The following is a 14,830-nucleotide window of genomic DNA, read 5'->3' on the forward strand; positions in this document are numbered from 1 at the left end:
ATCACCAGAACTGGAAATTTAGAGCCAAGAATACTGTATAAATAACCCTTGTTACTTTTTACTAATTTACTAACCCAGCCCAAATACTCTTTAGAATTCCTTACTAACTGAAGCTCCCAAGGTTATCTTTGTCTTGTCATTCCTCATAGATTTATCATCTCTTTGCCTAAAAAGTATAAAAACTGGTCATTCCTTTCGGACTCAATTTCATTGCTGGGCCTCTGTGCACATGTAATAAAACTTTCTGGTTTTCTTTTCTTCCATTAATCTGTCTTATGTAAATTTAATTATTAGTCCAACTAGAAGAACCTTGGACAGAGGAAAATTTCAGTATCATTACATATTTAGTCATTTAACCAATTACTGGTACCATTACTTATTTAACATTAGACTAGCTCTATTTTTTTTTTTTGCTATTACAAGTAATGCTGCAATGAATAAACATGTACATTTTATTTTGCAATAAGCAAGTATATTTATAAGATAAATTCCTGAAATGGAATTTCTGGGTAAAAAAGCATATTCATTTGTAAAATGATAGATGTTGGCAAGTTGCCCCTCACAGAAGTTGTACCAATGCACATACTTACTTGCCAAGTATCAAAGTCTTCTGACTTTTCTAAAATGCACATACAAAGGAACTAAAACACATACATAGGAAGTAACAGAGACAGCTTTATATGACCCTGTGAGCATAGACCAATTGGATTTCTTGTTCCTTTGCCCTCTGTTGGGTAGATAATTTGGATTGCTTATATACATTTAGAGTTGAATAACTCATGATTCTAAAATGGAACATCACATTAAAGATGTTTCCAATTTGCAAACTGTTTTTGAGCTGCATTTCAAACTGTGAGAACCTCATGAAAAAGTTGGTAGATTTGATGGTGGGCTTAATCATTGTTTTTTGGGTTTTTTTAAGGTTTCAAATTTGATAACACTATATATTAAAACTGCAACTTGGGAACTTTTTGGTTTTGTATTCCTTTACTCTCTTAAACATTACTGAGAACTCCAAAGAGCTTCTGTTATGTGGGTTATATAGAGAGAGATATTTACCATATTTAAAGGCAAAACTGAAAAAATTATTTATTAAAATGATTCCATAATGTTAACATAAATAATATTCTTATGAAAAATAACTATTTAAAAATCAGTGAAAAGAATAGCATTATTTTATATTATTACAAATCTGGCTTAATAGATGATAGCTGGCATGTACCTCGTGCAACCCAGAGGCACATTTCCTGTGGACCGAACTTCTATGATGCAACATTGCATGCCCTGCCTTGACACGAGATACGTCTTCCCCTTACCCTCCTTCTATAAAGTCCCACCCCAATTTCTAGGGGATGATGGGCAGCATGAAGTTTCACAGGCTCTCTGTGAATTGGTTTTCCAAGTCCAACTTCAAACCTAGTGTTCTAATAGTCTAAAACTTGGATGGGTCTTTGTGAATCACAGAGTCCCTGTTTAGGGCATCTTGCAGAATCCCAAGTGAATATGGTAGCTGTATTAGATTTCATAGAAGGGACCATAAAATGGTGTGCTTAGGGTGGTGCTCAGGCTTCATGTGCCCAACCTACACCCTAAGAATCAAATTCTAATGCCCAGTGCTGACCACAGCTCCATACACCTACATTAGAGACTGACATGTTACATAAAGACTTCATCACTAGATTACCCTCAAAAGACTAATCGTGCTTACTGAGTGAACAGATAAGGGGCTGGAAGAGCCATACTGAGTGTAGAGAATAGCGTGTGGGAAACACATAGAAAATCAAGCACATTCCCCAGCCAGAGCCAAGTGTAATACAGAGGATCAGAGTTAAGGCCAGAACTGGAAAGGTGGCAAACCTATGCATGAGATAAAGACTGGTTACCCTTGGCCACCTATGTGGGCAGATCAGCCAGGAAATTGAGAACTGTCCAACAGTGGAATTATGTGCTGGCTGGAGAGAGTCAAATGAGGTTTGAAATCCATTAGACTGTTCCTGGATTTCCTGGTGAAACTGCTCAAGAGTAAGGACCCTGAACTGGGCATCATTTTGAAGAGGAGAGAGAATGTTGAGCTCTACAGTATTAACTACAGTTTGATATGTAGTGTTTTTATCTTCCTTTTTGGTCTACAAGTCCCTCTATGGCACTCCTTTATAACATGGTTTGGGCAAGTAATATTCTATTTAACAAATGGGGGCGCCTGGGTGGCTCAGTGGGTTGAGGCCTCTGCCTTCGGCTCGAGTTGTGATCTCAGGGTCCTGGGATCGGGCCCCGCATGGGGCTCTCTGCTCGGCGGGGAGCCTGCTTCCTCCTCTCTCTCTGCCTACTTGTGATCTCTCTCTCTGTCAAATAAATAAATAAAAATTAAAAAAAAAAAAACAACAACAAATGAGGACAGGCTGAGGTACACTGTGATTGATTCAGCTGGAAAGTGATACAACCACACTCAGATCTTCAGCCTCCTATTCCAGTGCTTTATCTACTCGGTCAGGATGGGCAAGTGTGGGTGGGAGAAGCTGGAGGCAGCGGAAGAAACAGAAGCTCAAGCTGAGCCTTTGGAGGCCAAGAGGGTTTAGAGGACAAAGAAAAGGTGGCAAAGGAAGCAGGGGAGACCCAGGAAGGAATCTCTTGGCAAATGTGGGTCAGTGGGGAGATTGATAAGAGTATTGATTTGTGACGGGAATTGGGAAATGAGGTTGGAAAAGTGGGAATAGGGCCAAATAATTTGGATAAGATGTGGTATGTGATACAGCAACATTGTGGTTCTCTGAAAACCAAAGTAATAATGAAAACGGCTTTAGGAAGGTCAGTCTGGCGGTGAGAAGGATCTGAGTGGATGAGAGTCAAGCAGTGGGTAACCCATTAGGAAACTGTTGTAATTCAGCTGTGAGGTGCTCAATCTTAGACTAAGCTGGTGGCAGTGGAAATGGCAAGGAAAGAATGAATCCACAAGATAATAAGAAGACAGACACTCCAGGACTTAGTGACAGATTAGCTATGAAAAGAAAAGTACAGGTTCAAAGCTGCTCTAAGCTCTGGGAGTCTAGAACAATGTAGGCCTCACTGGAATAGAAGGTTAGGGTCTTTGTTTTAGAGACATTAGATTTGATGTAACAGTATCAGAGGAACAAAAATACTGATAGATTGGTGGGATGCCTGGATGGCTCAGTTGGTTAAGTTTCTGCCCTTTCGTCTCAGGTCATGATTCCAGGATTGAGTCCCACATCAGACTCCTTGCTCAGTGGGGAGCTTTCTTCTCCCTCTGCCTGCCCCTCCTCCTGCTTTGTGCTCTCTCCCTGACAAATAAATAAAATCTTTTAAAAAAAAATTGAAACTTGAGACTACATCACAGGTGAATGACTAGGGATCATTTCCTTTACAAAATGAATTTTGAAGCACATGGATGAAAAAGGAAGTAAGATTAGCGAACACATTTGTTATAATCATAGAAGCCAACATATAGCCTTCTTTCATATTAACTTTATTAGTATTTATAATAAAAACAATTTATGAAAATATTTTCAAGATATAGAAACTACAATCTTTGCAAAATATACACACTCATAAATTGTTACAATACACATCCTTGTATATACTTTGGACATTATAAAAGTATTTAAGAATGACACTCTGTAAAAGTTTAGAGAAGAAACATTTTCTCCAACCTTGGTCATATATTGTGACATTCAAGTACTTAAACCACACACTGTTGAAATAACCCCTCTCTAGTGTACAGGCCCAAAGGGATTTAACTCTCCAAGTCCCATAGATTCTTTCATTGTGCAAGGTAAAGAACCAGGAGAGGTTCCCTGAGTTAATTTACCTTAGGTAGCTTAAGCAGTGGTTTACTTTCCACACTTTATCATGGAAATAAAGGGAAGGAGAAGGCCATGGAAACCCATCTTGGACAGATCCCCTCCCCAGCATGTCTGTCTATGCAGCGTGGCTCCTACAAGAGGATCTTTGAGCTCTAAAATGCTCTGATTCTGTAACTATCTAACGTTCTTGCAAAATGATGCTTCTGCAACTCTAAATTCCAAAAATTGTGGTTTAGGCTAAAGTTATAATGATAGTGTGACTCCCTTAAGTAGACTTCATTTAGGATTTGTCAGGTGGGAAGCATTTGGGAAGATCAGCAAGCTAAAAATTTCTTCTTGGAACTACTGGAAAAGATCCTTTCTTACCAAGGCATAAACCTCAGAAGCCAAGTTCTTTCTTTCTTTGGAAGAATTATGATGAAAGGGAGAAAAAGAGCCTATAATCGTTCAAATCTTTAGGCTTAAGATAATAACAGATGCTAGGTTGGACAGTAAGAGTTGGAAACCGTCATAGCTTCACCAGTAAAGAGTTCATTGTGATAAAAGAATCATTTGCGTCTACTCTCTACTTCCTGATTAACCTCCCAAGCGTTCCTAAATATTACATTCTCTCTTTAACTGCAGAGTATTGGCCTGCTGAAATTCCAGATAAAAAATGTCGTTTGAATTCATGAAATTAGTGTCATGGTACAGCACTAACATTTAATACTATACATGTACTAGAATTTAACAGTGATTTTTTTTTCTGTTCAAGAAACTACAAAAGTCAATCAACCATGGATTCATATCTTTACATTTAACAAGTAACATGAAGCATTATTACATGTAATTCTATAAGGGAAAAGGACTACAAAAATAAATTTAATAGGATTACTGTATTTTAAAAAGTTGTCTTAAAAATATATATATGCCACAGTCTTCTAAATATTTGGTGTAGAGAGGGTAAGGGAGGTATCTATTAGGATGAACCATAAGAAACCATTGTTTTTGTAAGTTAAAAAGGTAAATTTTCAGCAATTTCATATGGCTCAACCTAATAAAATCCTGAGAAAATCTTATTTGGCATCACACTATAAATTCAAAGAGAATTTATAGAAAATCACATTTCTAGTGAAGGGAAAATACTTCAGCATGGAAATGTGCACACTGCCTATGCCAAGATTTCTCTCTTGTGGTTTAAAGACCTGAAATCTTAGAAAGTTAAGAAAAATGTAGTGCAGTTTCAAAAAAACAGAGGACAACTTAAAATTATAGAATGATAGCTACAGTCGTGAATGCCACTGAAACAGAAAACTTCTAGCCAAACCTGGTGATTAAAAACTTTTTTTTTGAAGTTTACATATAAAAATTCTGGCATCAAAATGAAAAGGCACTCATATGGGTTAAAAGAATGATAATCATTTATAAAAGCCTTGAAAATAAGGCTAATTCATTTGTATTATTAACACCATTAAGTAGGCACCTTTTCCAAGTTTCAGCTTTGGCCTCCGAAATGGAATTAGGTTTCAAATGAATTTCCAACATAATACCAATTATAGCAGCATTATAATCAGTAAGTTTCTTAGCATCTACACTGCTCAAAGGGCATCTAAAATTTCCTACCCACATATATCCCATCAGTACCAAAAATACACTTTAAAAAATTACATATTTATACCAATCATAGAACATTTTGTTTTTCGTTTTTGTTTTTTCAACTAATGATCTGTCCTCTTACTGATGCCACCCCAACAGCAAAAAAAAAAAAAAAAAAAAAAATTGAGAAAAAAAATTGCTACCACACTGACTGGCTAAATTCTTAGCCAATTAAAGACATACCATATTCAAAAATGGTACTTTAATTACGAAATTTATTAAGTCTGACCAGTGAAGGAAATGCGGCCTTTCCAGCTGTGTGCACGCGTGGCGCGTCCGCCCGGGGACCGTGCGCGCTGCAGCAAAGCCTCATTTGGAAGCCTGGCACCACTTCCGCACCGCTGCGCCGGTGCTACTGGCTATGACGCACAGGGCCCCGCCCACCGTCCACCACGTGGGCACATCGTTAAAGAAAATAATCTGGAAGATGAAAGCGAAGACCACGTCCATAGTCTTCATTATTGCCACTGGCCCTGCTTTTTCTATTTGGATGGCTTTCGTGAGAAACACCTGACCCCCCAAACCAAACAGGCCGATGAGGATGAGAAACAGCCTGTCCAAGCCGCAGTACGGCAGACTCCATTCCCCGATGATGAAGAGGATGATGATGCTCTCCAGGAGGCCGAGGATGACGTAATACCAGATGCTCAGGAAGTAGTCCACGGACTTCCCCATCTTTCTGAGGATGACCAGGGTCAGGGCGCCGAACACAGCGTGCGCCACTGCTGCGATCGTGCCCTTCAGGTGAAGGGAGTAGCTCTCACCCCCGCCCGCGGCGCTGGCGCCAAACAGAAACGGGGGCCTCACGATAAGGATCACGCCGGTGATGGTGAAGACGGTGAAGAGGGCATCCCAAGGGCTGTATTTCTCCTTGAGAAATATGCAAGCGAAGATAGACGTGAACACGGGCGAGCTAAACGTGATGACAGTGGCATCGGCGAGAGATGTTGCCTGGAAAGCGTAGTACAGTAGGATCATGGCCGTAGAACCCAGGACTCCTCTGAGCAAGAGGAAAATTCGTTGACCTTTGGGGCCTATAAACCCAGTTCTGTAAATTCAAACGGAGGAACGTACATTAAACCAACTTAGTATGTTTTTAATATTGCAATTCTTGATTAAATGTAATTTTTGAATGCCTAACTGTCAAAAAATAAGGGACTGGTAAATTATAATAATGCCCACAAATGAATAATATACACCTTTAAAAAATGGTTTCTAAGTATAGCTAAAGACATGAAAAGTGTTCACAGTAGAAGCAAAAATAGCAGAAGAGAACTCCATAAATTGTATAATTATAATTCAGCAAATACAATTTTTCCTATGTTTACACAGGCTTGCAAAAAAAACAAAAAGGAAAATGTACTGAAACGTTCATAGTGGGTAAACATTAATAGGTGGACTCACAGGTAATTCTTCTTCTTTATTTCCCCCAGTTTTCTACAGTGATAATAAGTGATTTTTATAATAAATACAATTTCAAGATTGAGCTGTTTCTACATAAGAAGTGCTGACTGGTATGCATTGCCAATCTTACGAGTTTTTCTGTAAAAGCTGAGGTAATGCTAAAATGTATTTTAGCCTTGGAATGTGAGACAACTTTTGACTGTTCTCTGCAGGAGGAGTTAAAATATACTGAAAAAGAGCATACAGCCATTTGGATAAGTATAATAACTGCCACTCAATTTTTTTTAATTAAATATTTACCAAGCAATGTGCTGGGTACATGTCAGGCTAGTGCAGCTTGCTGACCTGGAACCAGCACTGAACATCTATGTGAAGTCTAGCCCTGTAGGCCTGACATGAGGACTGCTGGGTCTCTGGAGTTAGAAAGGGTGGGTCATCTTTGACTCATACTTTGAAAATACTTGGAATACCATATGCATCTTCCATGATAATGAAACATAAAATGGGTCAAAACAGATTGGTGCTAAGGATTTAAAAAACTCTTCTAATGCCTTCCCCTGCCAATTCTTTTATTAAGGGGAAGATAACTGCGTTAGCGTCAGTGGTCTATTATCACCCTTAGAAATTTCTGAAGTCTTACCATCATTTCCTAAAATACCAAGACTTGTCCACACTTCCACAGGAATTTCTGACAGTATTAATTAGTAAGTTTTCACCGTTTTCACCAAATCCTCAGGATACAGGGTGAAACTATTCCAAATGCATCTGTACTGTGTTACAGATAAACAAGGAGACTTTGGTGGCACCTGACTGAAGCATTTAGTTTAGGGTTTAAGCATTTTTGCCCAAAGAGAGAAAGAGCCATTCTGCCACCAGGGACCCAACTGGTCTCTTCTCTAAGGGTTCTAAGTACATGAGGGTGTGTAGATATTATAATAGGTGTGAGAGAGGCATAATTTAACCTGGGAAAGAGTGGGGAGTGATCAGGAAGGGTGGGGAATATAGTTTTCAAATACTACATGTGTTACATTCTACACAAAGCACTCTGATCTATAATAAATTTTTTTTGGCCCTTGCAGCTAAGGTGCCAGATAGAAGACAAAGAGTATAATTCCATCCATTTCACAGATGAGGACACTAAACATGAAACTATTTAAAAGGCCTTGCTCAAGATTACCTTTTCTCTTTCCCACATTATTAAGGTAACCTTCTATTTGCCTGGATAACAGAACAGCCCATTCTACTTAAAGAAATCTTGGTATTAGGAGACACCACCACTTCTTCTCATTTACTTTTTTCTTCTAAATACTAGTTATGCCAAGGGAAAGAAGGGAGGGTGGTACAAGATGGAGGAAACTATACAAGGAATGCTTTGTTCTCAAAATGGGGAATGGAGAATAACTGAATCTCTTTCCCCTCTTTTGCTGGGCATGTGGTTTGTGCTTATGAGAGCATCTTCTGTGGGTGGGTCCTTGTGACTTTTTAGTAATCAGAGCCAAAGGATGGAGAAACTGGTAAATCTATGGGAGGGATAAAGCAGATGCTAGAGAATAAATAATTTAAGCAGGTCAAAAGATTTACAAACATTTGTTAATACCTTCTACTTTGCAGATAAGAAATACTTACTTTCTGTATATTAAGCAAGGGATAATGACTAGCATTTGGAACACACATCGGAATGCACTAATTTCTACAGCATGGACGTCTTGCACTTTTTTAACAAATAAAGAGGCCACTGAGAAAAGGAAGGCGGACAATAATGTATAAAACAAGCCAAGTCCAGGACAGGGTGCTTTCTTCTTGGCTTCTGAAAAAGATTAAGTTCTGGTTAGTCCTTGCTTCCAAGTATATGATTTATTATTTTCAGTTAGGAACTGAGAAAAATGGTACAGTGTTAATGGCTAACAGGCTACGAATGCTATCTCCTAAGCATATCCATTCTCTGGATCTGAACCATTTCTCCACCAGGAATGAATTATCATTGAGCAAAGCAACAATTTAAACCCATAATTTTTAAAGCAGCTTTACCCTATAAAATGGATTTCCTTTGGCTCACTGAAGAATCACCCCTCACTTATAAGTCAAAAAGTAAAAATGCTTGCCAAGATGGTGAGAGAAATCTTTAAGAAATGCTTGTCAAGATGGCTGGAGAAAAAGGCTTCCAAGTGATAATTTTTATTATCTCACTGGTGAACTGGGCTTTATGAAGAAAGTATTCTTTTCTGGACAACAGTTTATAGCTGTTGATTATCTTACTTCCCCCAACAAGTCTGTGTACTCTTTCAGGCTGGGACCTCACTGTTTTGTTTATGGCTGGCTAATGGAAGACCCTGATTAAATATTTGCTGAATGAAAGAATACAAGAGGACTTCATAGAAAGATGCCAAGTCTAACACCACTGGCGACAGCATAATCTGGGAAGTCTCTCCATTCTGTTATTTTGAACCGTTAATCAAATCTTTTACTTTTCATGGTTTACGACTGATCTTCTGTTTACAGCATAAACTCTTCGAGGGCAGGGGGCTAGGGTATCTACCCCTCTGACCTCAAAGTGCTTTAAAACAAAATTTTTTAAAAATCAGAACTGTCGTTGAGCACCAACTTCTTAGCTAGATCTGAACCAGGAAACTTCTGCTGCTTCTGCTTTCTCTAGAGCATCACATATTCAATCCATTAATGACAGTGTGTATGAGCATTAAACTTTTGTTTCGTCACTTTCTCTGAGTTACCTAAGACAGGAGTAGAACCTGTTTTCAATCTCATACCCACTCCCAACCCCATCATTCAGAGGGGAGCAAAAGGGGACAGGATAAGCAGCGCCCTAAAAGATAGGTGACACACTGAGGAATATATTAATATTTCTTTTCTTTTTTTGAAATGAATACAGAAACAAGGAGAGAATAAGAAGGAAACACTACTCGGGGCGCCTGGGTGGCTCAGTGGTTTAAAACCTCTGCCTTCGGCTCAGGTCATGATCCCAGGGTCCTGGGATCAAGCCCCACATCGGGCTCTCTGCTCAGCAGGGAACCTGCTTCCCCCTCTCTCTGTCTGCCTCTCTGCCTAGTTATGATCTCTCTCTCTGTCAAATAAATAAAATCTTTAAAAAAAAAAAAGAAGGAAACACTACTGACCCTCATCAGTTAAGAGCATAGCAAAATGCAAGAGTGTATGGTTTGGGCAGCTGCAGTTTATAGTAAAACTAGGATCATCATTCCAGTCTAGGAATTCACAACATGTTACTCAGCTATAAAACAATATTGCATAATAATGTTTTTTAAAAAATGCCCTTCTCTGATAAATGCAAACACCAGGTAATACATTTCAACTACCTCATAGCTGTGGGATACCTTTGCCCACGAGTGACAAACACTTTGTGAATGGGGACCAAAGTATGATGATGCACAATCTTTCCAGGAGCACTCGATAGCCTGACGTGTGCAGTAAAAGATGCCACTGTGGTCAGAGGCCTCGCCCTCTTCCGGTTCCAGGTGCACAGTCGAAGGAAATCATTTGGAGCTAGTGGTCGTCACATCAAGGGTGATATGTTTTAAGTTCCCGAATCCTCCACTTTCTGTTCACTGCCTATGTGCTCAGATACCACGGAAACAAACTGTACATACTCACTTAGCCCATGAGAAGGAAACTTTAGAAGACTTCCAAGTTAAGCACCACAAAATACATGCCTTGGCTGTGGTCAGCCTGAGAGTTCAGCTTCTGAAATTTCAGAGTTCAGGTCCAAATAAAATAGTTTTTCTTAAAAGAAACCCAACTCATACATAGAAACTACACCCTCAGAACAGGAAGATCAAGGACAGAAAACATCTCCCTGGTCTATATTTCAAAGACCTTCTCCAACCTAAACTTTTAAATTTTTCTCCAGGAATATTTTAACTTAACATGATACTTTAACTCTTTTAAAACTTAATTTTACACCCCTGGTTCTGATTATCTTGTCTCTTGAAACACAGCCACTCATATTTTCTTGCCTATAAACACTTAAGGCCCATGATTGCTGACTGGAAGAGGGCAGTTGTTACAAGGCCTGGCTGAACTTGATTATTTGTTATGTGGGGGAGGCCTGGTTCTACTCAGGCAGACCTGTGTCTTACTGAATAATAATTTCCATTCTGCCAATGGAGATGGACAAGAGAGCAGCATAATCCAAAGAGGCATTTGCTTATGTAATGTGCTTCTATGATCATATTCCACTATAAGCATAGCTAATAATTTGGCAACTCTAAATAATTCAAATTAAGTAAGGGGCCACAGTGCAATTTCCTGAGTTAGGAGAAAACTGAAAAGTTGCTCCGTTTCTCTATTCTTTGCTTTAAACTGGTGATTCACAACCCCAGTTGGGAATAAAAATCGACTGAGTAACTTTTTAAACTTCAATTCCCGAGTCCTACCCCAGACCCACTGATACAGGCTCTCTGCAACTGTAGAAAGCTCCACCGGCTTGAGAACCAGTGCTACATACAGACAACTCCTCCCAGGGGCATATGAGGCACAAGAGCGAAGACAACTTCTCCTTGCTTCAGTCCAAAATCCACACTGTCCCTCAAGAAAATAAATAGATGTCTTAGGATAGCTGTATGCTGTCTGTGAAGGTTATCCCAGAATGTAGAAAACTGGTAACAGTTTCAATCTGAACTTGAAAATGAGCTTTCTTGAGACACCCATGATCAAGCCGTTAAAATGATAACTGTCGCAAAGTTCAATGACATTTCTCCGGCAATCCTGTTTTCAGAATATTATCTGGTTATCTTACAATAAGTACTACTAAATCTTACTGTTAGCAATTTTCTTTGCAGTAAAAATAGTCCACAAGATTCCTAAGTGCAGTAGCTTACGTAGCTTTATCATTATGCCACGTGCTGCCTGAGTGTACAGTATTTCTTTGGCTCACAACAGCGGAAACATTTAAGAGTTCGTAAGGACTGACTCAGCATTCCACCAAAATGACATTCAGCCATAATAACTGATAAGGTGAGAAATACACCTCTTCACGGGCTGCACATCTGGTCAACACAGCTCCACAGCTCGCAGGAACCCCTGCTCTGTAGCTACCAGCCCAGGCATAAATAATCAGAAGTCTGATCATTTGTTAGCATTTAGGACAAACATGGAGCAAGAGTCATCTGGGGCTCCTCTCTCTAAACTGTGGAAAGTTCATAATACAGAAAGGGGGACGGGCTGGATAAGAGGCACAGAAATCCAGGGTCACACTTGGTGGAGGCCACTAAGGGGATGAAATGGTGCAGACTGTAACTTTGTCTTGAAAGGCGATCTACCTTTTTCCTATTCTTCAAGGAAGATGTTCAAGGTGGGTAGAGGAATATGCTTAAATGCACTGTGGTCAGCACAAAGGGCCTTGGCCTGGATCTCTGGCATGCTGAGATCCTCAACCTTGGTGCTACACAGACCTATGCCATGTCTCACCCACACATGCCAGATCTAGGGAAAAACAAGGCAACCCCCGCCCTGAAGCCCTCATCTTCCTGGGCTTCACATTCCTCATTTGTGGAAGAAAGAGGTTGAACAAGATCAAGGTGTTTTTACAGGATACTGGGCTCTGGAAGACAGGTCTGTGAACCTCTAAACAATGTTAATGTAAGATTGTGCCTCTGCCTTGTTTAGGATTAATTGCCAAGAAAGTCCTTCTGTATTTGTTTCAGGTCTATGATATATTGATTCAAATTTAGAAAAATAGGGAAAAATCACAAAATATTTACTATATTAATAATGGAATGCTGGTTTAGTTCAATATGGGCTATTATAAATATATTATAAAAATTTACAAGAACAAATAAGTCCTCCCAACCCCAAAAGAACCAGTGGTTCCTCTCAGTCAACTTGGCCTTTCCAAGGTTCTGAGATTCTGAGGCATTTTCTACACTCTATGCTTCTTCTTTTTTTTTTTTTTAACTTTAATTAAGTAGACTCCATGTCCAGCATGGAGCGCAGCTGAAGACTTGAACTCAGAACCCTGACATCAAGACCTCAGCCAAGATCAAGAGGCCCCCGCTTAACGGACTGAGCCACCCACGTGCCCCATACTCTGCTTTTCAACTTCCTCTTGAAGGAACACCGCTTACCGCCGTCATCAGTGTTCATAGTTTAGCTCCTTCCTAACCTCAGCCGGCTGCGGGATGGCCTCTTACTGACCCCCCAACCTCCAACCTCCGGCAGGGCGCACCAAACTGCAATCTGACTCCGCTGTCCTCCCCGCAACACTTTAATTATAGGAACAGTTTCAGAATCTCAAAAGGGTTCCAAACACAATCAGAAACTTTCTCCGGTCTTCGCGCCAGCGGGGACGAAATTCTGCTTTGCAGACCCCCAGGTGAGGGCTCGAGGGTTTTCCCCAGCTCTGAGCAGGGTAGCGATGGGGGCAGCGGTGCTCACTGAGCCCCCGGCCCGCAGCCGTGCGGGAACCCCCGCCCGCTGGCGCCTGCACCCCCACCCCTACCCCAAGGGGCAAGACCCGCGCCCGGGTCCGCACCCCACACTCACCCTGCGGAGCACACAAGCCGCACGGCGAGGAGCCGAACAGCCAGCACCTGGCGGTGCCGGGCGTCCCCGCTGCCTCGACCGCCGCGGGCTCCTCGATCGCGCCCTGGGGCGCGTCGTCCGTCAGCCGCAGCCCGGGCTCTGGCACCTCGGCTGCCCCGGAGCTGTCCAGGGGCCGCATCGCGCGGCCGGCGCTCTCCCCCGCGCCGCGGCGACTAGCGCGGGGAGCAGCGGCTCCGCTGCCCGGCTCTTCCGGCCGGCGGCGGGGCGGGGCGCATGCGCGCGCGGCCCTCCTCCCCCTGCCGGGGACCGCGCTTGTCCTCCGCTGCCCTCTTACCTTCAGCTCCTGGAGCCTCCTGCGCAGGAGGAGGCCGGCCACCTCCCTGGTCTGGGGCTGGTGCCCACAACTGGTCCAAGGGCGTGCTCCGCTCTGGTGCGGTCCGGCTAGACTGGCCAGCGGCTTGGAGTCATCCTTCCCCAGGCACAGCGGACCCCTTTCTGTCTTTGCAAAGAGAGGGAGGGACGCTTGTGGGTTCTGTGGCCTTCTTTTGGGGGTAGGCCTTTGGGAGGTTAGGAGAGTGTGCTTTTATTTAATGGTGTGGCGCTGCATTCAGCACTTCAGGAATGCCCTGGAGACCTTGCCAAACACTGTGCCTTTGTCTCTTTGCCATTTATCCAAGGAAGGTAGAATTTTTCTGGTTTTAGGTAAAACAACAACAACAAAAAGAATTAGCACATAACCATAGGGAAAATATATCTGTAAGACTGGGGCAGAACCCATTTATATGTTCTTTGTAACAGTAGGCATTCATTATTGGTCTTTTTTTGTTGTTTCTTCTTTTTGGTTGTTAACTGAGACATCTAATTTGGTTAGATGTAAGATTCCAATAATCTGACATCATTGTGCCCAGTAAAGTTAAAAAAAAATATGTCATTTGGCTCCAGAATGCCTGGGATTCACTAATACACTTTATGTGTTGGTAATTCTTCTTTCATCTCTGCTCGCTTTAAAGGTGAAAAGGACAGTGTCTGGGCAGGGATGAACTTGCCTAAACTGTTCTAGGTCCAAGTGCAAGCAGATTACCAACTGTCTTTACTCAGATATTTGTACAAAGTGATCAACAGCTGAAAAATACTGCAGTCAGGAATCCTGGGTTCTGCCTCTGATTCTGTCCCTGAGTATGTGACCTAAGATAGTCACCACCTACTACTTGAGGCCTTGGTTATTTGAGATAAAACATTTCCCTCCCTATTTTGCAGAGTTGTCCAAATCAAGTCCAGTGATGGGGGCAAAAGCAGCGTCACCTGAAAAGTACTTTACTAGAAAATCAAGTTGTGTTTTTAAATAAGGTGAACATATAATTTATCCTCTAAACCGGACCCCCCCTTTTTTTAGAGTAAAAGAAGGAGCTTTCAAAATTTAGGCAGGGCAAGAGGCATAAACCAGGTTTGGTGTAGGCAAG

At 41.4% G+C, this 14,830-nt stretch overlaps 1 protein-coding gene across 1 annotated transcript; it reads right to left on the reverse strand.

The window, feature by feature from the left end:
* Positions 1–5,518: 5,518 nt before the first annotated feature.
* On the reverse strand, positions 5,519–13,606 carry SLC35G1 (solute carrier family 35 member G1). The gene is made up of 3 exons (XM_080823206.1): positions 13,371–13,606; positions 8,484–8,664; positions 5,519–6,501 (listed from the first exon to the last, which is right to left on the reverse strand). Exons 1-3 carry the CDS (start codon positions 13,546–13,548, stop codon positions 5,763–5,765), a joined length of 1,098 nt encoding a protein of 365 aa, XP_080679332.1. The 5' UTR covers positions 13,549–13,606; the 3' UTR covers positions 5,519–5,762.
* Positions 13,607–14,830: the final 1,224 nt, after the last annotated feature.

The sequence above is a fragment of the Martes martes genome (genome assembly GCF_963455335.1).
Source record: "Martes martes genome assembly, chromosome: 14".
Taxonomy (NCBI): Eukaryota; Metazoa; Chordata; class Mammalia; order Carnivora; family Mustelidae; genus Martes; species Martes martes.